At 35.7% G+C, this 24,670-nt stretch overlaps 2 protein-coding genes and 1 long non-coding RNA gene across 4 annotated transcripts; 1 reads left to right on the top strand and 2 right to left on the bottom strand.

Annotated features, from left to right (window-relative positions):
• Positions 1-263: 263 nt before the first annotated feature.
• LOC125496990 (uncharacterized) lies at positions 264-684 on the top strand. Of its 2 annotated transcripts, none has more exons than XR_007273485.1 (2): positions 264-369; positions 474-684. It is a non-coding gene; the product is annotated as an uncharacterized LOC125496990 (long non-coding RNA). The 2 variants fall into 2 exon arrangements; XR_007273484.1 differs by having other exon boundaries at positions 270-376.
• A 6,997-nt stretch (positions 685-7,681) lies between these two features.
• LOC130590988 (uncharacterized) lies at positions 7,682-9,405 on the bottom strand. Its single transcript, XM_057393774.1, has 2 exons — positions 8,966-9,405; positions 7,682-7,858 (listed from the first exon to the last, which is right to left on the bottom strand). The coding sequence occupies exons 1-2, from the start codon at positions 9,353-9,355 to the stop codon at positions 7,805-7,807; spliced, it is 444 nt and encodes a 147-aa protein (XP_057249757.1). The 5' UTR covers positions 9,356-9,405; the 3' UTR covers positions 7,682-7,804.
• An 8,398-nt stretch (positions 9,406-17,803) lies between these two features.
• On the bottom strand, positions 17,804-21,076 carry LOC130591152 (uncharacterized). The gene is made up of 4 exons (XM_057394082.1): positions 21,035-21,076; positions 20,684-20,821; positions 20,058-20,109; positions 17,804-19,380 (listed from the first exon to the last, which is right to left on the bottom strand). The coding sequence occupies exons 1-4, from the start codon at positions 21,074-21,076 to the stop codon at positions 17,804-17,806; spliced, it is 1,809 nt and encodes a 602-aa protein (XP_057250065.1).
• Between the last annotated feature and the right edge of the window lie 3,594 nt (positions 21,077-24,670).

The following is a 24,670-nucleotide window of genomic DNA, read 5'->3' as shown; positions in this document are numbered from 1 at the left end:
CTTTGGAGAAAGAGAAGAGATATTCAATAATCACTAATCCTTCTTCCTTTGCAGCCGATCAAGTGAGACCTCTATAGTCTATCTTCATCTCTTCTGGCCTTTCCCTTTAATTTGAATAGTTTTTTTTGAGTGCAGGTTGCCTGGTTTTCTTGTTTGCCACAAATCCAGAATGACTCATATCCTTTTCTAATATGAGTGAATTTAAAAGTGTAAAATTGGGGGATTCCTTTTCATTTTCCTTAATTTTATGGGTGATGTTGTGATTGAACGTGGTAACCAGAGAGAAAAGGATCGTGAAAGAGCTCAGATTCGCGGCAAGAAGGGTGCCAAGAAAGATGATGGCTTGACCCCTGAGCAGCGCCGTGAAAGGTTAAAGGTTTTCTCTTTTGCTTTCATTTTATACCATTTTATTCTATACTCTGCAGCAGTTTCACTTTTGACGTGCTATGTGGTATGTGTAATTTTACTTCAAGGACGCCAAGGCACTGCAAGAGAAGATGGCTAAGAAGAACTCTGACGCCCAAACCAGTTCTGCTACTGGTACCAGCAATAAGAAATGATTTCAATTTTCACTGCTAATGTCCTTTATCTAATCACTTTATGGATAACTTCCAACATCCCATCTCTATTCTTCAACTTTATGCGTTATATGCCATTGGTGGTGATTGGGATTCTTCGTCTTTATATTACTTTGCTATTTCACCATCTTATTACTTCTAATTCTGCCTGCATACTGCATACTACCCTCTTGCTACAACAACAATCGTTTCAATTTTCTCTTTTTATCAACAGATGGGGAACTAGTGGGGGACTAGTGTAATAGATGGTTTCAAGGGTAAGGGATTGAGGAATGCACTGGAATGGATGTATACTTCCTTGATTCCTTTCCTTCTATTTGGAACTGGTACTTCAATCAAATCGTAAGAGCTCCTGAGGGTTACTGTGAATCTAGGACATTCTAGGGAGTAGATGAGTAAATGTTTCTCTACAGTGACAAAATTCATGTCTTCTAAGTCTTAATGCATGCGGGGAAAGAAATGTTCAGATACATTATTGGCTTTCTGTATTGCTGATTTGTTTTTAGGTGGATTGCAGTTGGTTATCGGTCTCACACGATTAGGTTTTCCCTTGATCTATCTCATAAATAATTAAAAGCTTGAGCTCCCATTAGAATGACACTAGTAACCTAGTTCTCGAGGTTTTCGCTTCTCACCTATGATGGGTTATGGTGAGTAAAGTAGATGCTTTATCCGCACATAATCTTATGAGGCTCTTAGGGGACATATTTGTGTTCCTTTACCTCAAGATTTTCCTTGACTGTATTATGTAGTAGCTAGAGAAAGCCTGAGTCATGATCCGTTTGAGTCCAAAATGGACTCTTTTCACTTATGATAATACTATATAAAATTATAAATTCCCTATGGAACTACATAACTTTCTTTATGGTACTAGTATATGTACCCATGAACTCTTGCAGTACCTTTAGAACATTTTTTTAGTACCATTATGTATAAAACCTTCCGATGGTAGTTTATGAATTCAAAGATGGTACTATAATACCTTCTAAATAAGTAAATACTACAATGAAGATGCTTTATTATACCAGTTTCCATGGAAATTTCTATTGTGCCCTGTTAGAGTCCAAAATAGACTCTAGGTGATAGGGGATATCAGCGGCTTGCAATAGCTATGTGACACTTCTATAGTTCTATTGTTTCCCTACTCTGTTCGTTGTCTATCTTCCAGTTTTTGGAACTCTTTTTCATAATTTTGAAACTAATCATAACAAGTTATCAAAGTCGTGTGAGGTCACAAAGGGAGTTGGTAACTATAAAGACTATTTCTCAACAAGGTATAGATGTTTGCATAACGACATAATATGTAGTATGAAAAAAGTCCCAAGTATCTTAGAACTTGTGCATTGCACGGGTTAAAAAGCTAGTTACTAGATGAGATATTTTCCTTTTAATTTAAAACTCTTTTATTGACTTCTTATCTGGTTACACCTCAGCTCAGTACTCCTGGTCTTAGATATGTGATTGATAGATTGAAATCTGAAGTAGGAAGAACATAAGTTTGGCCTTTTGAACACTCTTGAGAGGGCGTATGGCGGAAATGGTATGCATTTGTTCACCTCTGCAAGTGTTGTTTGAATTGGAAGAAGTTTGAAGAAGTAATCTTGTGAATTGTCTCCAAAGAAGCTCAACTATTTAAACCTTAGCTTTAGGAACTTGAAAGCTGACTCTTGTTCCACTCATCTTTATTGGTTGCTAATTGAATTTATCTACATTAGTCAATGACATACAACAACTGTGTAAGTTGTCACCCGGCCCCTAGTGGAGCTTGGTTATTTTATGAAGTATATTGTTTGGTAGGAAGGACTTGTTTGTCAGTTTGAAGGCGTGATATTTGATATATGTAAATAATGTTATCTTGTTAAAGCACATGGGGTACAAACTACAAACTTACAGAGGAATGAATATGGCCATTTTTCATTATAGTAGTAATTGGCAACTGTTGTAAGGTTCAACAGCAGTTACATGACACTATGACAAGGAAAGGGTTTTTTTTTTAAATTCTAGTAGTTGGATGAGTGACATGAGTCATGAATTAATGTCTATGCTCAAGGTTGCTCCTTATGCTTGCCCTTTGTTTATGTTGACATCATTAGGGCTAAGTATGATCTGTGCCATTTGTCAGGAGCTGCTTGGGTTTGTTCATTCCCATGACCTCACTTTCTAGTTCTAAAGTCCTTGCTTTCATCTCTGAAAACCTCTGCTTCCGTTCTTGTGGATCCTTGTATTTCTTTCTTTTGCTCTTTCCTAATAGATACATACATTTTGGGTGTCTGTTAAATGGTGCTTACGATTATCTTGGCAAGTTGAAATTAAATATAGTGACTTTTTCCATTTTTACGCTGAAATATATGTTGATATTCAAGCTTGGTTTTATCTTATCAGCAGGATCCAGGATATAAGTAAAGAAAGATTAGTGAGGCTTATATTAATGTGCTTAGTAAGCATATTTGAAGGTCAGAATTTGCTGTGATGCTTATAATCTTGTAATTCTTCTTTCATTTAAATAGGGATTGATTATTGCAGTGCATAGTAGGTTATTAGTAATTATAGCAAGTTGCTCAGATTTGGTAGACATAAGAATATGAGGCGATGGGGGCAGGTGCAGGTACAACTGCGTTTACATAAATTAGGACTGGTCTGTTTTACAAATTTACGTAGACATGGAACGTTAGAAGCGTGATGGTGTTGTTTGTTTTCTACATATATAATATGACAGGGCAAAACTTGGTGATTAGCTGCAATTTCTGTCAGTTTGATGTTTGTGTAATTAAGGATGTTGACCACAGTGATCCTAATCTCGTTTTGCGGGGAAAAAGAAGGGTGATGTTCAGATGTTGGAATAGCCATATTAAAGAGATGATAGTTGGTGAAGAAACTTAACTATACGTCTATACCTACCTCACTTCTTAGAGGAGAAAAGGCCAATTCCCTATGGGGGTGATGTGATTTTTGTTGGTTCTTTCGAACTCTTTTTATGTTTTTGTGATTTACGAATGAACTTACTATTAAATTAAAGGATATTACTCTTAAGTCGCGTTTAAGAGCATAGACAAACAAGTCTCGGTTGTTTGTTTTGGTTTACTACTCGGAAACCAATTTGTTAGCTTGCGCTCAACACATGCAATTACGCACTTTCTTTAATCATCAAAATCTCCTTATTATTATGGCCGAAATCTTGGTTATATAGTACAAGATTCCTAGCTTATCTAGTAATGCGTAAAAGATAAACACATATAACAACCTAATTAATCCATCTTTATCTTAAAGGATAAAGATAAATAACAACCTAAACTTATCTCTAATCCACACGCCTATCCTAGAGATAATTATTAAAATAATACTCCTAATATGACTCAATGACAAGGAATTAGACTCCTACCTATAATAGGATTCCTTTATCATAGACACAATTGAAATTAAACGCGTAATAAAGCAATTAAATTACATATTTTCCAAACAGAACTAGGAAAATACATACGAATCATAACAGAACTAGGACTCTTGGATAGTGGCTGGCACAGTGGCTGACATAGTCAACTCCCATCCGTATCAGGGGGTATCTCTGTTTAGTATAAGAAGAAATGCGGAGTTTTGAGTCTGGAAAACTCATGTCAGAGCTACTATGAATGGTGAAACAGGTATTTCCAACTGCTTCTGGGTTAAACTTAAAAGATTACTACTCACTCAGGTGGGAAGTGATTAAGGCAATGATTGAAGTAATACTTAAAGGTCTGTTTGGTTTGATGGAAACTAATTTTCATGGAAAAACGCAAATGATGAATATTCATTTTCCCACGTTTGGTTTGATGGAAAACTATTAAGTCAAGAAGGGAAAAATGAAGGTGTTGGGAATGAGAGAGTGGAGGAAAATGGTTTTTCTCCAAATTCTTGAGGAAAATATTTTACATAGGGATGAAAAATACTTTTACATCTCAATTTTCTTTTTTAAATCACTTGTCTAAACAAACAACGGAGAATGGAAAGAAACAAATGCTGGTGAAACAAATGGAGCCTTAGTGAGCATATGATTTAGGTCTATTTAATCCTTAGACCAGACAGGGTTAAATGTAAAATCACTCAAATCTTGTTCTGAAGGGCTAAACAATAGCATTGTTGATCTTATCTTTGACAACTCGACTTTCTTCACACTCATCCACATGGTTGAAGGAAGGGACTAACTTGCAAATGTAGGAACGATAAAGCTACTAGCTCTACCATTATGGAGCTACAAACAGTTGTGGCTTGTTAACCTTGTAGGTGGATAAAGCTACAAACAGTTGTGGCTTTCCATTATCAATACTGGCTCTGCGATGTCGCCTAAGGCCACACCTTGGCCTTTGAGTTGCAGCACCTTTGGCCTTCACATCAAATTTACCAAAGGAGTCACTGGCAGAAAGGCTGTGCTGTGACCTCCGAGGATCTGAGAAGGAACTGTAGGAAGCTTCACCCTCTAACTCCAGCACACCATCATCAGAGTATCTTTCTTCCACCAGCTTCAAGTTAAATTAGCAATGATCTTTTCTGGCTAGAATAGAATCAAATGGGAATTTGGTTTTGACAGACAACTGAAGAGAGGATATGGAATCCGTGGGGTAATCAACTAAAAGGCGCTGCAAGCAAGGGGCACGAGTAGGGTAGCCAAAGAGACCATTACAAGGGCATGGGAGGGTTAACCCTAGTATGGAAAGGAATTTAGAAACAAAAAAGGCGATAGCAGAGCAACAGAGGAGGAAGTAAGCAATAGCCAGGTCAAGGAAGGCACCAACTAATCTAGAAAAGGTCCATGACTGTATAATAACTTGGCATGCCATATGCATATATTAATTATATAAATGTGATTTCAGTGCTTCACTTCAGATAAACCAGCTACAAAATCAACCTGAATTCTGAATTCTGACTTCTGAGCTGTAATATAAAATCAAAACAATCACAAATAACTGAATTGAATCCATAACGAGAATGAAATTGGAAAAAACTTGTACTAATATTTCTTGAAATTTCTATACGGCTTGAAAATGATGGTGTAATCAGTAATGTTTATCCCCCTGCTTCGGTCATTATGTAGCTAAGCTAGCTAATAGTGGAAAGATCCATAAAACATTAGAAACACTAACTTAGTTGAAATATATCTTCAGAAAGATAAGTTGTGCATTATATAAGACTAAAGTAGGAACAAAGTTAGTTTTTTGACCTTTATAATCGCTACCTCTAAATTCGAATTTACAACAAAATTTAGAGAAGGCGCAATGCAGCTTTCGGAAGCAAAGGACATAGCGAAACCAAACAAAAGTATCAAAGTAAATCAAAGAAATTGTAAGAGAGAGAGAGAGAGTACCGAATTCGAAAGCATATTTCTTTAATTTGGGGGAAATGATTAAGAAAGAGGAGGTAGAGTCATTATGAGAAGAACCCTAAATATAATTGAATAGTAAGATGAGTACGATTGGATCGAAAAGTCCGTATTTAGCTGGGAAAATTTAAAATTGCCCCTGCACAATCCACAATTCCACATGCCATACCTTGGTCCTTGGTCCTTGGCCCTTGGGTGCAAATTCATCCATTAGTTTGTCCTCAGCGCAGGTTTCTGTCTTCTCTTTCACTTGCCAGCACTACACACATGACACAACTACACGCAGGTTGCCAACACCAGCACTTCACGCAGTTTATACTTTATAAGGTACATCTAGTGTACGTATAGTAGGTACATGTACATCCGCAAGCCAATTTTAGTTTTTGAAAAAAAAAGGATAAATTATAAACTGTTTGTTGGTGAACAAACCTAAAGAAAAGACAAAAACACTCCTAATGTATCCCCGTATCAAATCGTTTCTTTGCCTTTTATTTTCATTTCAAATTTCGGTTGTGCATATACACATTTTTGGATGTGCAATTATATTTTTAGTCGATGCAAATATATCTTTAGTGGATGTGCAATTATAGTCTTCCGATGTGTAAATATGCAGTTTGGATGTGCAAATATAGTATTCGGATGTGTAAAACATGTTTCTTGGATACGAATACTTACTGATTGTGCAATTAAGTCTTTGGATGTGCAAATATAGGCTTTGGGTGTGGAAATATAGTTTTTTGTTGTGCAAACATGATATCTTGGATGTTTTTATGCAAATGAGGCAAAGCCAAAATCAAGAAAAGACACCAATAAATAAAAAAACAGTTACTAAAAATCCTACTGATGCACTCACGTGGAATTGCAACTCCACAAGCATCCTCAACTAAAATATATGGAGATTAAGGGGAGCTTCCTGCAAAACAACAAAATTGTTAGATTGATCAACGTCCCGATTGACCAACCAATTTGCAGCATGGTTACCCTCCTGAAATACATGAACCATCAACCACGCACCTTCACAACCCAATCATTCCTACGAAACAATGATAAACAATGACGTATGATGTGAATGCGCCCAACACAAATACTTTGGCCTCGAGTTCAATGTTTGCACACACGATAGATTGTCTACTTGGATGTTAATATATTGGACACTACTACAAAAGGAGTGTTATCGCGACGCTTTTTAACCCATTTGGCGACGCCAAAAAGCGTCGCTAAATTTGCTTGCGACGCTTTCTAAAAGCGTCGCGTCAATTGAGTAGGTATTTTACGACACGTAAAAGCGTCGCCATTCTCGACGCCTAACATAGTCCCCAATTGTCTCGTCGCGTAAAAGCGTCACCGTTCCCGTTGACTCGCAGCACCTTGCTGCCTCTAAATCTGGACGCTTTTTGGCGTCGTTAAAAGAGAAGTTGGATTTAAATTTTAATATTTAATTATTTGGCAAAATTTCATGATGACTATAAAATGTATTTTCGTTTTTGTAGTCCCTTTTGCTATTTTTCCGAATTATATATATAATATATATATATATATAATATAAATATATATATATATATATATATATATATTATCACACACATATATATGTACGTATATTTACTCTAGAATAAATTATAACAAACATTATAAACTTGAAGATATATATATATATATATATATATATATTAAGGTAAAAAAAAAATACTTTGATCAATATATTATAAATGTAAATATACTAAGATAACTAAAATCCCTACAAACATAATTGCAAATTGTATGTCGTAGTTAAGTCTAGCTAATTAATAAAAATATCCAAAGTGAAGTAACCTTGAAAATAAGCTAACTAATAAGATCTAGCGCGCTAGTAAAATAGATGACGATACGATAGTAGCTACTTTGAAGCCATCCGTTCTTGATCTTTTGCACCTTCATTATTTTCGAGTACCTTAAAAAGAGAAAAAAAAGACAATATAATCAGTACGATAGTAATGATTGATGTCAAATTAAAGAAGAAAATAATGTATCTGGCTGATAAAAAAGATGAAGGTTGTGAAAAGTGACCAGGTAGAGAGATGATTATGGCAAAGTGTGCAGAGCGCCATGAGATGACCTTAAAAGCATCACATGGAAAGTCCAGCACCATCATTCGTGTTTCTTACCACTCCACTCTCGTTTCATTTAATGTTCAGGCATCACTATATATGAATTTCTACTCATTCCATGTCTTAAACTTTCTAATTACTAAATAAAGAAGAATCACATAAGAGTGCATAGCTCTAGAGAAGAATAAAGAAGAAACAAAGACAACAAAAGAACTCAAGTCTCATGAGATAAGCTGTCTCCATCTACAGGCGCTAGCAAAATCAATTTCCATATCAAAATTCTCCAACTTCATAAACATTACCCTCCTAGAATAACATCAAACTACTGTTTCATCCCTTAGGAAAAACAGTAACATGTTTAGATCAAGTGACATCCAGCATATCAGTAAGGCCATTCACATGTCCTAAACTTCATTAAGCTGTCAGCATCCCTGGCCATCATTATAAACATTAGACACCCTAAAAAAAACCAAGCTGTTGACTCCCAGTTTGTGTATTATCCCAATTGGTGGCAGGAGAAATGAGAGACTGCAAACGGAATTAACTCAAATCCATTTCAAAAACAGAAAAATAAAAAACTCACTTAGATAGCCACATATTTGTTTCAATATACTGTCATGTAATACTACAAACTAAAGATAAAATTAAAACAGATAGATGGGTGCGTGTTCACAGATTTGCAGCCAATAATTCTCAATCCTCTTCAGTATAAACAAGAGTAAAGTAAATGCTGCGTGCAACCGCCTCGAAAGGTTCAGATCAGAAGAATGATCATGTAAAACTCAAGCAACTTATCAATGTTGATGTCAAAGAAGAAAATAATGTATCTGATAAAAAAGATAAAGGTTATAGTACTAGGGCTGTACTCTGGGCAGAAACTTTCTTGCTTGGTACATTAGCTCATTCATAAGGAAGGGGAATTTAGGTAAAGTTTGAAAGTAGGAAGGTACCTTTTGGTTTGTCACTTCCAAGACTGCTTGTGCACAATCTAAAAGGTGCATTGAAGCCTCTCCTTTACGAACTTTACCTACTAGTTGAGAAAATTGTCCAACAAGAGTTTTGAGCAGAGAGTTGTTCTCTTGAACTTTGGCTTTCAACAAGCTATTTTCCTTCTTGAGAACAGACACTTCTTCTTTGTTCTCTTGGACTTGGGTGTTCAACAATCTATTTTCCTTCTTCAGAGTGGACAATTCTTCTTTATCATTCTCCATGAACACGGCCGTCTTTCGAACTCTTCCACACCCTTGCTTCTTCAGGACACCATGCACCCCGTAAATGTCCCCCTTTCGAACTCCAAGTCCATAACCTACGGGACGTTTGGGAATCTCTCCATCATACATGGTGTGCTCAAAAGCTTCATCTTCAAGTTCTAAGTCAGACTTGGAAGGGTTTGCTTTGCTTCAATGATTCAAACTTGGCATATGCATCATCCTACACAAATATTAAGATATAAAATATAAGAAGTATTAGTTTACAATAAACGGAAGCACGCTTATTATTTTATTTTAATCTGTACTTATACCATAAATTCTTCTGTGAGTGTGTCTGGTAGAAAGCTTCCATCCTTTCCAATATGAGCTTTTTTCCAAAGAGTTAATAAACTCATTTTTTCTCCATGCTCATCCTCCTAATAATTTTTTAAATGTAAAAACAATCATAGAAAATTTCTACAAGATTAGTTACATATATATATTCCAAAAAGATTTTTCCTAGATATATATATATATTTATGTTAATATTCATGAATCATACATAATCAGCTTGCTTGTTTGCGAAGCTCTTGGAGCCACATCTGTGAAGTTGATTTAGGGAAGCTCGTGCATCTTTCCCAGCTTCTGACAATTTCTGCACTCATATTAAAGAAAAAAAATATTTATCAAAAATACAGAACAAAGATTTATCAAATGTCAATCATTAGCTTCACTAGTTCAGTGTATGTAATATGCATGCATGTGTACATTCAATCATTCATACAGTTAGTCATAATCTATAGAAGAATAGAAGATTGTGTGTTCTGCTGAGTATGAAACAAGCTATACCGTTTTGGCTATTTATAGACTTGATTGGAATGATATGGTACATACAGCATACAAAAATGATCAAACCAATTACCATAAGATAAAATTAATTATGTCATCACTTGTCAGTTTTTTGAATGATGCTATTTGTAAACTAATGACTCCATAGAAATTAATATTATTAAGTAACTTACTTTCCCTAGCTCTGAATGCCAGTGCTTAACCAACTTTATCCATTGATTACTAGTAATTCCGTATGGTGGCTGCAAATTACACATCTCATCGAGAGTCTTGTCATCTGGTTTGTAGTAATGTGACTTGAGCTCGTGTTTAAAATGCCTCCAACTTCTGTTAGCACGCTTGAGGATTTGTTTCTCGTATTCAGGACCATCAGGAATTACAAAGCGTTCCTTTAAGAAAATAGTATCGTGGGTGAGCCTAGGCGTTTACAAGCATATCCAAAGAAAGAGAATTAAAAAATACTGTTATTCTGAAGGCAGCAACAGAACTATTATGAAGGCATTGTCAGGATACCCGAACTTAATATATCATACAAGTCGCACAAAGTATGTTATTTCAAGATTTGCAAGAGCTTATGATTGATAAGTCAGAACAATTAAATATTAAAACAGTATAGTAGCAAGTATAAGAAGAACAGATGGCATTAATCATATAATTCTATTTTGTTTTATATGCTACTACTTGATTTGTCATGTTTTAATTTGCTTTTAGGTCTTTATTCTGTTGCAACAATAAGACATACTGTACTCAATTGGATGTAAACTAGGTGCTGAGTTTGTGCTTATAAACTGAGCAACTAAACACCAGAATATCCTAGCTTGGATCTGTTTTTTCATAGGTTTTAGGACGTCTAGATTCAGGAGAACACACACCGTCGCAAATTGGAGTTTCAGGTTGGAGATTATGTGTACTTAAAGCTTCAACCATACCGACAGGGCTCTCTGGCTAGAAGAATCAATGAGAAGCTTGCTGTGTGGGAAGGGGGTAATGCTACATCACGTGCCAGGCCACCTATCAGGTTCACCTACACCAGGAGGTCTAGGAGGAAGAATACTGAAATGTAGAGTGAGCTGGCAGGTGGTTAGTTACTGTCACTCTAGTGGGTGCGGAAATTCAGGGAGTTGGTTAGAGAAATATCTTTGTGAAAATCAAGAGAGACTATTACATAATGCAATCTGGTTCTAGAATTTAAATCATTTAAGTTTATGCAACCATGCTGAATGTATGTGTTGGATGTGGTATGAGGATCATGCTGCTTTAACATGTTCTGTTATTATCTGCATATCGGAGGGGTGAAAGAGAACTTTAAGATAGAGAACAATTCTTGTAGCTAGTTGCTGCGTTAGATAGGTACCTAGAATCATATAGTACCTTGACGAACTCGTACATCTGTATAGTATTGTTAAGCTAGCTTATGCTTTGAAATGGATCTATTTCTCAGTTTATGAGATATTCTATGATTTATCATCCCAAAAACAGAAAAAGGTTCTGCATGATGATTGATTACAGTTGCTTGTACCCTTTAAAGTCCCAAAGTTTTGTCAGCATTAGTAGTAATTCTTGGTTCAGAGGTAGATTTGTAAGAATAATGTTGTCCTGGAGCTAACTCATTTGCTTTCAAAATTTGGTACTCTAAGTGTTCATCCTGGTCATTGGTTCTTACATGGACATGGAAATTAGTGCAGCTGAAGTTTAAGATAGACTGAAATTGATGCGAATGACCTCATAGTGAAGATGTGAATGTCAAGTTGCTCGTCCATCTAATGCGAAATGTCAGCATTTCATTCTTCCAAGAGGTTTTGTGAGCAGCACAGATAAGAGGAACATTTTGCAGTTAGTTACTTCCCCTCTGTTTAATTTTACTTGCAACATGGGGGGAGGCACAGGAGCCAAGGAGAAAAGAGAGATGGAGAGAAATAAAATAGGGCCCATGTGAGTTTTACACAAGAGTAGTCGAGGATATAACATGCTGGTCGTATTTCATCCCTCCAACAATTTCTCACTGTTATTCTTTCATTCAAAAATTAACAGTTGGTGCAAATATAACTTGTCTCTTATATGTATTTGTTTCATTCAAAAATTAACAGTTGGTGCAAATATAACATGAGTTGGTGCAGGTCCCATTGTTATACGCAGATGCTGTGATTGGTACCAACGGTGCTACTATAAGCTAAACCAACGAATTAGTAAAAACACCAACGAATTCCATAATACTCAAACACACAATGACACAAACATGATAAAATCCAGCCAAATCCCAACCTAACACACATAAATGCGCGAAAATGAGTAAGAAGAAGAATCAAATATATACTTACTTTGACCTCCTCTACCAACATAGCTTTCAGCTTCTTATCGACGTTATGCCAATATACTTCTCCAACTGGACAGTAGGTCTCTACCTTTGTAATGCTACCAATAAATCTGACCAAGATATCTCCACCTTTCCTAAGAGGTTGGTAAAACTCGTTGAATTCAACACAGTATTTAACGCCGTTGTTACTCCACACACTGATTGTCGGAATAGGACCACTCACCAATGTGATGTTACCTTCAGCATCTGCATAAGATAAATAATGGGATGACGTTGCATAAAAACATATTAGAATAGCATAAATAGATATAATAGATACCAATATAAGTCAAAATCCTAGTAGACCATCAAGGAAAGACATTACCCTTTGTCATAACCTCTTCCTTCGTATCAAATTGAACATTTGAAGGCCAATCTGGATATGATGTTGACCGTACAGATTTTGATGTTCTCGACTTCATTAATGATTCTTCACCCTCTTTTTGCTTTGTTGGCTTACGGGATTCTGATGGGTTAAGAGGTGAGATAGTAGGGGAGTTATGACTAGAAGGCGACCTACTAGGTGGGATAGGATCAAAGGAATTAGAAGGGATTTTGAGCGGGGTACTAGTAGATGGGTTGAGAGATGCTCGAATATGACCAGAAGAAGGATGTGGGATTTTGAGCGATTTTGATGTATTGGTAGAAGGGTTGAGTGGTGGGATATGACCAGAAGAAGGATGAGGGATTTTGAGCGGTTTTGATTTATTAGTAGAAGGGTTGAGTGGTGGGATATGACCAGAAGAAGGATGAGGGATTTTGAGCGGTTTTGATGTGATAGTAGAAGGCTTGAGTGGTGGGTATGAGTAGAAGAAGGAGGAGGGATTTTGAGCGGTTTGGATGTATTAGTAGAAGGGTTGAGTGGTGGGATATGACTAGAAGAAGGATGAGGGATTTTGAGCGGTTTGGATGTGATAGTAGAAGGCTTGAGTGGTGGGTATGAGTAGAAGAAGGAGGAGGGTTTTGAGCGGTTTGGATGTGATAGTAGAAGGCTTGAGTGGTGGGGTATGAGTAGAAGAAGGAGGAGGGATTTTGAGCGGTTTGGATGTGATAGTAGAAGGCTTGAGTGGTGGGGTATGAGTAGAAGAAGGAGGAGGGATTTTGAGCGGTTTGGATGTGATAGTAGAAGGCTTGAGTGGTGGGGTATGAGTAGAAGAAGCAGGAGGGATTTTGAGCGGTTTTGATGTGATACAAGGAGGTTTTTCCATATAGCTAATGGTTTGCTAGTTGTTGCACTTGGTGTGATTGAAGGATTTGTTGTGGTGGCACTTGGTGGGCAAAATGGTCCAAATTCAACGTTAGAAGGAACCTCATATGGCTGTGATTGAAGGATTTGTTTTTTGTTTGATTGTGATGCATTTTCGGTCGAAGGAGAGTTGTGTGCAGCAGCAGCACCTGGTGACTGTGAAGACAATGAACTGGGCTGGTCATCTGCATGTACGTCCCTCGTTCTCTTCCCTTGATAATATAATATATCACTGCAAGACAAAAAACAATAATGATCAAGCCCTTCTGAAAACTACTATAATATTTAAAATGAAGCAAAATTACAATTTACATCTACATTATTGATTATCATAGCTTCAGATTATGACGATAGGAAAAGATAAGGCTAGCATCGGCCTGTATGATGCATTGAATTTGAAGCTTGAAATTATTAGCTATTAGCTACAGGGAATCCAAAGATTTTAGCACAGCAGATCCAGTTTTTGTTTCTCCAGCACCATGTCAGAAAACTAATTCGACTACAAGTTTGTTAGTAATAATTGCACTTTCAGCTTTAGGTGAACCTTTAATAGTTTCAAAAGGCTTTACGTGAACTTAATGAAACTTGAAATGTGATTTTCAAATGTGAAAAGAATAGTGTCGATGCTATATTTAGAGACTTAAATAACTTGTAGACATCTACACAGACACATTGGTACATTACTACATCTAATAAGGTGTGTAAAGTGTTTCGGATCCCCCAAAGTAGACTGGAAATTCTAAATAGTTTAAACAGTAGAGCAAATTATTTTCTCTATCATATGAATTATGCACTTTTTCGGTTATGTACAGGGCATACGTAATTTCTTTTCTTAGAGTATCGAATAAGATTAAAAAGTATTAGGAAGTACTCTAGGATCATTATAGCATGTAAGCCTAAATGTGAGGAAATATGTATTTTATCAATTAAAAGAATAAAAATTCTAAGCAACAGAATAGTCCTTCCAATTAGACCTGACAAAGGGCCACTTGTTATCCTGTAAATGCATATGCAACCATAGTGCCTCAGAATAAACATATACATAGCTTTAAAACCATCATTTTGGAGACTGTATATAACATTATCACATCATCTTTTCTTACCCACTCGAAATTCCACCACCAGCCGAGAAACCTCCACTCACACGCTCAACCACATTCATTACCAAATCAACCTTACCAGTGTCTGAAATGTTGGAAGAAAAAGAAACTGATTAGATTAGGGGAAATTTGATTCATCCAGAGAACAAGACATATGTAAATATCCAATCCAACACCACAAAGTATCTTTATAATGCATAATCAACACAATGGTCTCTAAAGTCTGAAGTAATGAACTACCACCAACTGGGAAACGAAAATAAAGCGATAATAGAAGCCAAACAATTCGGTCAACAGTATGGGAATATATCATATAATAATGGTAACTTAAAGATCAATTAAAGCCTATGCTCAAGGGGAAGAGGGTCTCTCCTTAATCCAGCTAATAAACTGAAGGCCAACAGATCAATTGGCCTACATTAAGAAACTCAGACCTGAGGCCATGTATAAGAGATAGAGAGTTGTACAGTACAACAATCTCAAACTGCTATTTAAAGCATTATTACTTGTTTATACTGATGTACATATGCTTTACTAGGAAAGTATCATATGAAAACTTCTATTTCCATCGACCAACTTATCCGAAGAACAGTTTAAAGAGTTCTCATCATAGTAGCTATGCTATAAGCCTATAATATGGTTTACTTTTCCCATAATGATAGCAAGAACTTAAGTTTTTTAATCCAATCTTAGTTCCTTTAATTAACATGCTAACTTAAGACACGGAAAAACAACAATAATCTCCAATCTGAACAACAGAGCATGAAGCAATTAACCAAAAAATTAACAACAAAGCCTAATTAAGTGGCTTATACTATAAATCGATACAATACGACATCAATAATCAATATCCTCAGCAAAGCTTTCACCCAATCAAAATAATCCACAACATATCACATTCATTTACATAATTTTTAAGTAGATATAGAGTGAAATCAAGAGGGAAATGCAAATAGAGGAATAATAAGAAAGATAAATGTGGAATAGACAAAGTAGTACCATTAAATAAAAGTTAATAACTCGAATCCAAAATCAAAACATAAATCCACAAATGAACAATGATAAAATTCTAAAAACCCAAAACCCTTCTATTCTAGAATCTCGTCATCCTCGGGTATATCAAACAAGTCCCTGGGCTTAGTCTTAATTACGTGCAACCATCCTTTTTGTATCTCATCCTCGACATAAAAAACTTGTTTTGCTTGAGAAGAGAAAACAAATGGATCATCATGCAAATTTCGACCAGTGTGCATCAACTTCGAGAAGTTGACAGTAACTCTGCCACTTGGGTATGTTTTAAAACCCCTACGAATGTCAACCCAGTCACAACGAAACATTACAACCCTAAATGAACCATAGTAATCAAGTTCGAAAATTTCTTTCAGTTTTCCATAATACTCTTGGCCATCGGCTTCAACCATCACTCCAGAATTTTGTGTCTTCCGAAATCGTTCACGATCCACGGTATCAAATTTATATCCATTAATGATAACGCTTTTCATCCTTTTACCGCGATTGCTTAAACCACCGGCCAACGCTTTTCTCAGCTTTCCTTCTACTGTGTTATCATCTAGGTTATGGATCTATAATTCCAGGTAAAATATTTAGTTAAACTTTGATTGATATATAAAATAATTAAGGCAACCCGAAATTTTAAAGCATATAACCTGGTTTTGCAACCAATCGGAGAATTCGTTAAGTCTCCATTGATTTTCATTATATTCATTCGCCGCAATTTCGCCCACTCGATGCTCTTGCCGCTTTACTTGGAGGAAATCACTTAAGAATTTGAAAAAAAATATATTGTTAAAGTTATAATTAATACTTTCACTAGATAACCAATAATGGTACTTACTCAAACACTTGTTTCATCTCATCTGAATGAAGTAAAACATAGCGATGTGCTTGCTTTAAACTTTTGTCATCAAGACGAACATTTTCTCTCTTTCCAATTACGCGACATCCTGAGTTGTATAGATAGTTATTGATGTGTGGAACCCCGTCATCATTTCTTTTCGGTTTGTTGAACATGGTCTCAACACTTTCTAAATATCTCGAGCAAAATGTAATTGTCTCCCATAAAAGGAACCCTTCGGCTATAGACCCTTCAGGTTGTGCTTTATTGCTAACATGAGATTTCAAAAAGGCCAAGTACCTTAATATATATGAAGATCGTGAGTATGAAAGAGATAAGAGAAGATTTGACGATGGATTTTTATATAAAAAAATTAACAAATTAAAAGAAAATATGAAATTAGAAATAATGACCTTTCAATAGGATACATCCACCTGTAATGAACAGGTCCACCGAGTTTAACCTCATCCACTAAATGAATTAGTAGATGAACCATAATTGTGAAAAATGTTGGGAGGAACTCTTTCTCCATCTTACAAAGGGTCAGGACAAGCTTTGACTGAATGGTATCTAACTCTCCTTTATCAATGGTGGTTGAACAAATCTTCTTAAAAAAGTACGACAACTCCTCAAGCAAATCAATAACTTTTGTGGCATTTGATGCTCTTAAAGCAACAGGAAGGATTTCTTGCATGAGGATATGATTGTCGTGGCTTTTCATATTAATAAGTTTACGCTCCTTCATGTTCACACATCTTTGCAAATTTGATCCATAACCATCAGGAACTCTGAGCTTTTTCAAGACTCTTAAAAAACGTTCTTTTTCTTCTTTATCCATGTTGTATGAAGCTGGAGGCATATACTCTTTAACACGATTAGGATGCGTTTGAAGCCAAAGATGAGATTTTATATTTATTTGTTTCAGAGCCTCCCTAGCTTTCTTATCATCTCTACTCTTGTCGGTTTCTAAAAGAGTTCCTAAGAGATTATCACACACATTCTTCTCAATGTGCATAACATCTAAATTGTGTCTAAGAAGATTATGTTCCCAGTATTCCAAGTCAAATAATATACTTTTTCCAAAGAACCTTATCATTATCATTATCAATTTCATCATCCTCAACTTCTTCTCTCCCTCTTTTTTTAGGAACCGTTTTTGATTTCCCATAAACATAATTAACTTCTTCTTGCTGCTTCAAAATTTCTGTCCCACTAGCATGAACCGGAGCAAGGCCATATTCCTCTTCCCATCAAATAAATTAGCTTGAGAACGGTAAGGATGATCAATCGGTAACCATTTTCGAGAACCGGGGTAGACAATTTTACCACCAAAATAATATGAACAAGTAGAATTGGCACAAGTAGGGCAAGCTTTATAACCTTTTGTACTCCAACCCGACAACATAGCATATGCAGGAAAGTCATTTATAGTGGAATGTAAGGATGCTCGTAGTTTAAAGTTTTTTCCACTATAAACATCAAAGGCATCTACACCTTCCCACAACAATTTTAACTCATGCATTAGTGGTTGCAAATAAACATCAATATCGATACCGGGACCATATTTTCCAGGAATAATCAAGGACAAAATAAATGATGATGACTTCATACAAAGCCAAGGAGGCAAATTATAAGGAATCAGAATCACTGGCCATGTACTGTAATTAGTGTTCATAAGACGATATGGATTAAAACCATCACTTGCTAGACCCAATCTAACACTACGAGGATCTTTAGCAAATTCCTCATATCTATCATCAAATTTTTTCCAAGCCTCTCCATCTGCCGGGTGGGTGATAATTTTATCGTCCTTGCGGTCAAAATGCCATCTCATGTCTCTTGCAGTATTAGATGACATGTAAAGCCTCTTTAGTCTAGGGATGAGAGGAAAATACCGCATTACTTTAGCTGGCACCCCCTTCATACATGTTTCTTTACCTTTCTCACTTGTATCACCTTGCTTGCCTTTCACATTTTGCCATCTTGGTGTGTGGCAAATATGACACTCACTTTTGTCTGCAAAATCCCCCCAATATAACATGCAATCATTTGGACATGCATGGATTTTCTCATAACCTAAACCCAAATCTTTAATTATCTTCATGCTTTCGTAATAGGACGATGGGAACTCCATAATATAAGGAAATGCGTCTAATAGAAGTTCAAGCAATTTATTAAAAGACTCAGTAGACCAGTGGAACATACACTTAAGGTGAAATAAGTGCAATAGAAACGATAGCTTTGAAAAAGTAGTACACCCCTCATATAGACTCTCTTTAGAAGCTTCCTTGAGTCTATTGTACTTTGTCTCTTCTGCGTCGGTGTTAATTGATACATATTCATTATCTACCTCGAATTGAAAATTTACCTCTTCATGCATCTCATTTATATCTTCGTCATCAGAATCTAACTCATTTAATAACGGGGGTTCGTTAGTGGATTGTGGACTACCAACCCCAAAAGCTGCATTTAGTAACCCATCAATATCATCTCGACCTACTCCCTTTGCTTGATCACTATGGAGCCCTAAGTTGTTACCCACTTGATGACTACAATGAAAAATCCAATTTTTGTAGTTCTTATAAAAACCGTACAATAAAATATGGCCTCCTACTTTTTCCAACTTAAACCATTTGTTTAACTTGCAATTATTACATGGGCATCGAGTTTTTCCTTCAACAAGAGTCTCTTTAGCAAGCTCTAAGAATTTCATGCAACCATTATAATAAGCGGGATGGCCTTTTGGTAAATCTATCCAACTAGAATCCATGTCTACAAAAAAAATATATACGATAACAAATAAGAACCATATTAAGAAGAAAAAAATATGAACATATATCTTCAAATAGTTCACATAAAACATGACCTAAACGAAATACTCTTGCTTATATGACTTGTTATGTACTCAGTGCCTAACATATCTAGAAATTGAACTCAGTGCCTAACATATCTAGATTAACATGAATTGTTATGTACTTCCCTATCTATTTGATTTATTTTGCGTATTTACCCTATATGTCCACACTTCAGCAACACAATTCGTGCTGGAGTAGTTTAAGGCTTAGGCAGTTATATTACTATATATGAAAACTTATGTAACTCAGCCTTGGCTACTAGAGTCAGATAGTGTCAGTCTGTCAGACTCCATCTTTTGGAAGCTTGCATGGTTATTGTCCAGAAATAGTTCTACGATAATTTATGTTTGAAAGCGTACCAGAAAAAAAAAATGTTCTTTGCTTTTCGAATCATAAACCTTGGGATTGATGGGTTCCACGTGAGAAAATTATAAAAAGTAACAGAGGCATCATAACAATTTTGATAGTTTACTGATCAAAATCTTAAAGAGTATAAAAAACACAAATTTTCAAGAGAATTGGAAATGATAAACAATATCAAAACTTATTTATTTTATATAAGAGTTGATTCAAGGAGTACAACCAGATAATTACAAAAGCCAGTATCAAACAGATCATACAGAAATGTAGTAAGATCATTGAAAACCTGAGGAAATAAAAAGTGGGAGAGGGGAATGAGGAAGCAGTCTTTTGACATACAATCTAGATAGCTACACACATAAAATCACATGATATTAGAAAAGAGGTAGAAGATGGGGAAGGGCACCCTAAAGGAGAAAAGGGAAGTAGACCTATGGATCACTAGTAGCATAAGCTATTACTACATAAGAACAATAAAGGGCTGCCACTGGGGCCAATTACACATCCAAAAGAGCCAAAATTACGAATAAGGGTCATGGTTACAGTCCTCATAAGCTCTAGTATGGTGAAAACTTGTGTAAACAGACAGAAATGTAGTAAGATCATTGAAAACCTGAGGAAATAAAAAGTGGGAGAGGGGAATCGAGGAAGTAGCGCGCAGTCTTTTGACATACAATCTAGATAGCCCTACTAATACCGTTGTACAAGGAAAGGAATAACAATTTAATGATTCTTCAAAAGCATTTCCACATCATATAGACCATCATTTGTTTATGTAGGAGAAAGCGCCGCAACGGATTTATGGAAATGAACTGATCAAGCAATTGCACATATATCAGAAAAGGAGAACAAAGTATTACCTCTCTGTTCTCTGTTAAGACAATAGCACCAACTCCTACGCGATGTGTAGCATTTGCAGGAATTGTAGAAATACTTTCAGGAATCCAGTAAACCAGCATTAAATAATTTGGCTCTGCATGATGGTACCAAAAGCCCTCCTTTAATCAACATAAGAGAATTACAGAACGACAGCTAAAAATACTATGAATCCATAATGTAGGCAGGAATAGTTGATTACGCTTTTGCCGAAGAAAAAAAAGTTTATTATTCTAGTGACTGAAGTTTAAAAAAAGACACAGACATGTAGAAGTCTGTAAAGCTAATTGGTGTCAATCTAGTTTCCTTCTCTGTGTTTCCTGCTTATGGCATACCTTAACCACAACGAAGCTTTCAACATAAATAGTTTTCTCCATATTCATCGAAAAATCAACACTTCCAATTCATTACAGATACTGCATGTACATAGGTATTCAGGCATGTAAAGGAAATCAACTTATTGCACTAAATTATGAAAATTTCAAGAAACAATAAAGCATAAAAATTTCAGTTAGTCGACATTTGTATATTGTATAATGAGAGGCCTTTTAATTATTCAATTTACAATAATTCCATCAAAAATCATATCTTTGAGATTGAAGAAAAAAAAGGCAAGAAAAACCTTTAGAATTTAAAAAACAGATTCTAGACAATTGAGATTGACAGTGAGCTAAAAAAAAGGCATGAAAATTTCAAGTCTAAATTGATGGGAGGTTGAAGACAAAGAATTCAATTGTAATTCGAAAAAACAGATTGACATTTACAAAATTCATCAAAAAAAACAACAATTCGAGACAATTTACAGAAGGCATAAATTACCTGATATGATGCAGAAGATGATGGCGAAGAAGAACACTTTTATTGAAATTTCAGAGAAATTCTCGCAGCTTTCCAATTACTTCAAGACTGTTGATAGGTAGGAGATGAAAACTTCAACAGAAGTTCGAACAATTGGAACGAAAAAGATAGGAAGAGAAGAAGGCATACCTGATGATCAAAGACGAAGATTATGGCGAGAAATTATGAGCGAATTGAGAAGAATTGATTAGATAGGGTTTCACCATTAACTACCCAGTTGCTCTGAAATTTCGCTTATTATGCAGTTGAGTGATAGTACGCGTAGTGGGGGGGGTGGGGGGTGGGGGAGATTTTTTTATTTTTTAATTTATTTGCTCGCTCTAAAATTTCGAGCGGGAGTATACAGTGATAAGCTAGCTAATATTTCTATTTCACGGGTAATGAGGACGCTTTTAACGCGTGGGCAACCTTCTCGACGCTTAAAAGCGTCGAGATATTGCGGGATAAATTAAACCCGCGCCGCACTTATGCCGAGGCGTCGAACAATAAGCGTCCCCAAAGTAAGGTTTTTCTAGTAGTGGGATGTGCAATTTCAGGTTTTGAATGTACAATTTTAGAATTAGGAGTGCAAAAATTACTTTGTATACTTGATAGGTGAAAACAACATAAGTGCAAAAAAATGAAAAATATCGTTCGATACTAAATCATTCGTCAAATAGCCTCACTCATTCTAGAAGGTGAAGCATTTAGTATATTTATTAATTTTTATAGATTCCCCTGCCCTATAGGATTTAATAGAATTTCGAAAGCGAATGCATTTCGAGGAGCTAATAAAATCCCTATAAAGTTGCATTACAATAACCTACAAGTTAGTAAAAAATTATTAATTACATTAGTTCATCTCCAACTTAGACATTTGTAAATCAAGTGGTACTTTGTAATGACAACGAATATGATGTACACTCCCAATGCAAATACACATTTGCAAAATTTCCTTTAAAGAGTAATTAAATATTTGATTTTTGAAAAGTTGAATTAGTAGATACTTCTTTCATTATTTTATAATTGCAACATTTTGATGTTCACGTTTGCTACACACATAACTTTGACCACTAATATTTATATTATTTTATTGTATCACAAATATAAAATATTTAAAGTTTAAATATACACTATGCAAATCCAACAACTTATAAAATGATATAATTTATTTGACAATTCCGTTGTTCTTTGTTAATTGCGGCATTCGACTTTAGGTATGCATTAATCATATTTTAAGGTGTGTTTGGTTCACAAAATTCAATTAGTATGTACATGTGTCCCACACTTGTTAGAGGTGTGTGACTCGTAAAAATATGATATGCGATCCAAATTTGAAATGGTTAAAATATATGCTTAGTGCTTTTCAAAAAGTTGCAATTTTTATACCTACATATATGTAAAATCCAATGATATGACATTTGGAAAGCTCCCTATAAACCTTTAAGTATCAGAGGAGATGGGAGAGAAGACTAACAAGAGTGTTTGTAGCTTCTTTGCATTGAAGTTGAAAAATAATAATGTCATTCATGTTGATAATGTAGTTCAGTTTTATTTGTAGATTACTGCACACAAACAAATATTAATATTCATAGATTGTGAATCATATAACTGTAGTATATGAAACAAATTATTAATTTTTTTAATTAATTGATAAATTAATTATCATTCATTTTTCTACATTGGCTTATCACCAAGTTTCGTATATCACCTCACCCCCAGCTCGCAGCCCCCCTTTCAAATCCCACCATAGCAGGCCCTCCCCCACCACGTCGCGAGAACCGCACCTCTCCCCCACCCCGTCGTGAGAACCCTACCCCTCCCCCTATCCCGTCGATATTGACGCTCGAAACCCCACCGTACCCCACCCCATCGAAATCGATGCCCAAAACCCCACCCCTCCCCCACCCCGTCGAAATCGATGCCCAGTTCAGTTTGGTTAATGAGCTCTCAACGACGAAGACAAATCTTTTGGAAAACCGACGAAATAGACTAGGAAGAAGATCGGATTGACGAAGAATAGAGAGGAGAGAGAGTTTGCGAAAATTTCGATCTTCTTCAGTATGAATTTGGGATTTGGGAAAAACAGAGGAGAAAGAGAGATTGCGAAATGGGGGTTGTGGCTGGCGAGGGAGGGGATGGGGGTCGTGCGGTGGAGGCTAGGGGGTGTTGCGGAGGGTGGGAGGGTCGGCGGCTAGGGGTCGGGGGACGGGGGGCTGTTGGGGTGGTGGGTAGGGTGTGGGGGGAGGTGGTGGGTGGATGGGGTGGTGGGGAGGGTGGTTAGGGTTTAGTGTTAGTGTTTAGGGTTAAGTTAGATTAATTAGGACTAATTAGAGTTTAATTAGGGTTAAGTTAGGTTAATTACGGCTGAATAGAGTTTAATTAGGGTTAACACTAACGGTAGTTAACGGCAGTTAGCGTCGTTAGTCATTAGGGGTATTGGGGTGTATTATGTTGAAACTGAGGGGTACTCCATGTATTTTCAAAAGTGCGGGGGTACCCGGTGAATTTCGTGAAAACTCGGGGGCATTTGGTGAAAAAACCGAAATTACAAGTAAAGTTGCAATTTTACAAAACCCAAAAAAAGTTGCAACCTACCATTATAGAAGGACCAAAGACATAAAAATTTAACCTGGACCGAAATAAAGTCATAAAAAATAGTTGAAATTTATATTAGATAATATCAAAATTTTATTAAAAAAAAATTATGGATTAAGGGTCTGTTCTTTTTAATTAATTTTTTTGCACTATTTTTAATAAAATATTATGAACTAATCTAACATAACAAAAAACAATAGGGGTAAAATTAAATTTATCATTTTATTACTCCAATACACTATGAAGTTCTACAATATACAAATATCAAATTTTATATTAAATGAAAATACGAGTGGGAGTATAACACTAAAAACTAAAGAAAGATTGAAATTTTATATGCATCAACAACCTTTAAAGTCTACAACATGATATAAAAATAAAAATATGTTTTCATGGCCTAATTTGTCTACTTATATGTCCCAATCTATTTTCGAGCTCAGTCGTTCATTAAAATTAATCAGCAACAATCTGATTTCACAAGACTTATTCAAGTTTTCAAAAAAATTAAATTGATTTAATGTATAATACTTAGTTAC

The sequence above is a fragment of the Beta vulgaris genome, chromosome 4 (assembly GCF_026745355.1).
Source record: "Beta vulgaris subsp. vulgaris cultivar EL10 chromosome 4, EL10.2, whole genome shotgun sequence".
Taxonomy (NCBI): Eukaryota; Viridiplantae; Streptophyta; class Magnoliopsida; order Caryophyllales; family Amaranthaceae; genus Beta; species Beta vulgaris.
Note: the sequence above shows the minus strand (reverse complement) of the source record. Positions and strands in the feature narration are given on the sequence as shown.

Excerpts from the sequence above, each read along its gene's own strand:
- LOC130591152 (XM_057394082.1), bottom strand. The coding sequence starts at position 21,076 with ATGGAGAAAACTATTTATGTTGAAAGCTTCGTTGTGGTTAAG. Across the intron at positions 20,110-20,683 it reads TCTTAACAGAGAACAGAGAG|GTTTTCAATGATCTTACTAC; the intron begins GTAATACTTTGT and ends TTATTTCCTCAG. Across the intron at positions 19,381-20,057 it reads TCTGTTTGATACTGGCTTTT|ACATGGATTCTAGTTGGATA; the intron begins GTAATTATCTGG and ends TTTTTTTTGTAG.
- LOC130590988 (XM_057393774.1), bottom strand. The coding sequence starts at position 9,355 with ATGTATGATGGAGAGATTCCCAAACGTCCCGTAGGTTATGGACTTGGA. Across the intron at positions 7,859-8,965 it reads TGGAAGTGACAAACCAAAAG|GTACTCGAAAATAATGAAGG; the intron begins GTACCTTCCTAC and ends TCTCTTTTTAAG.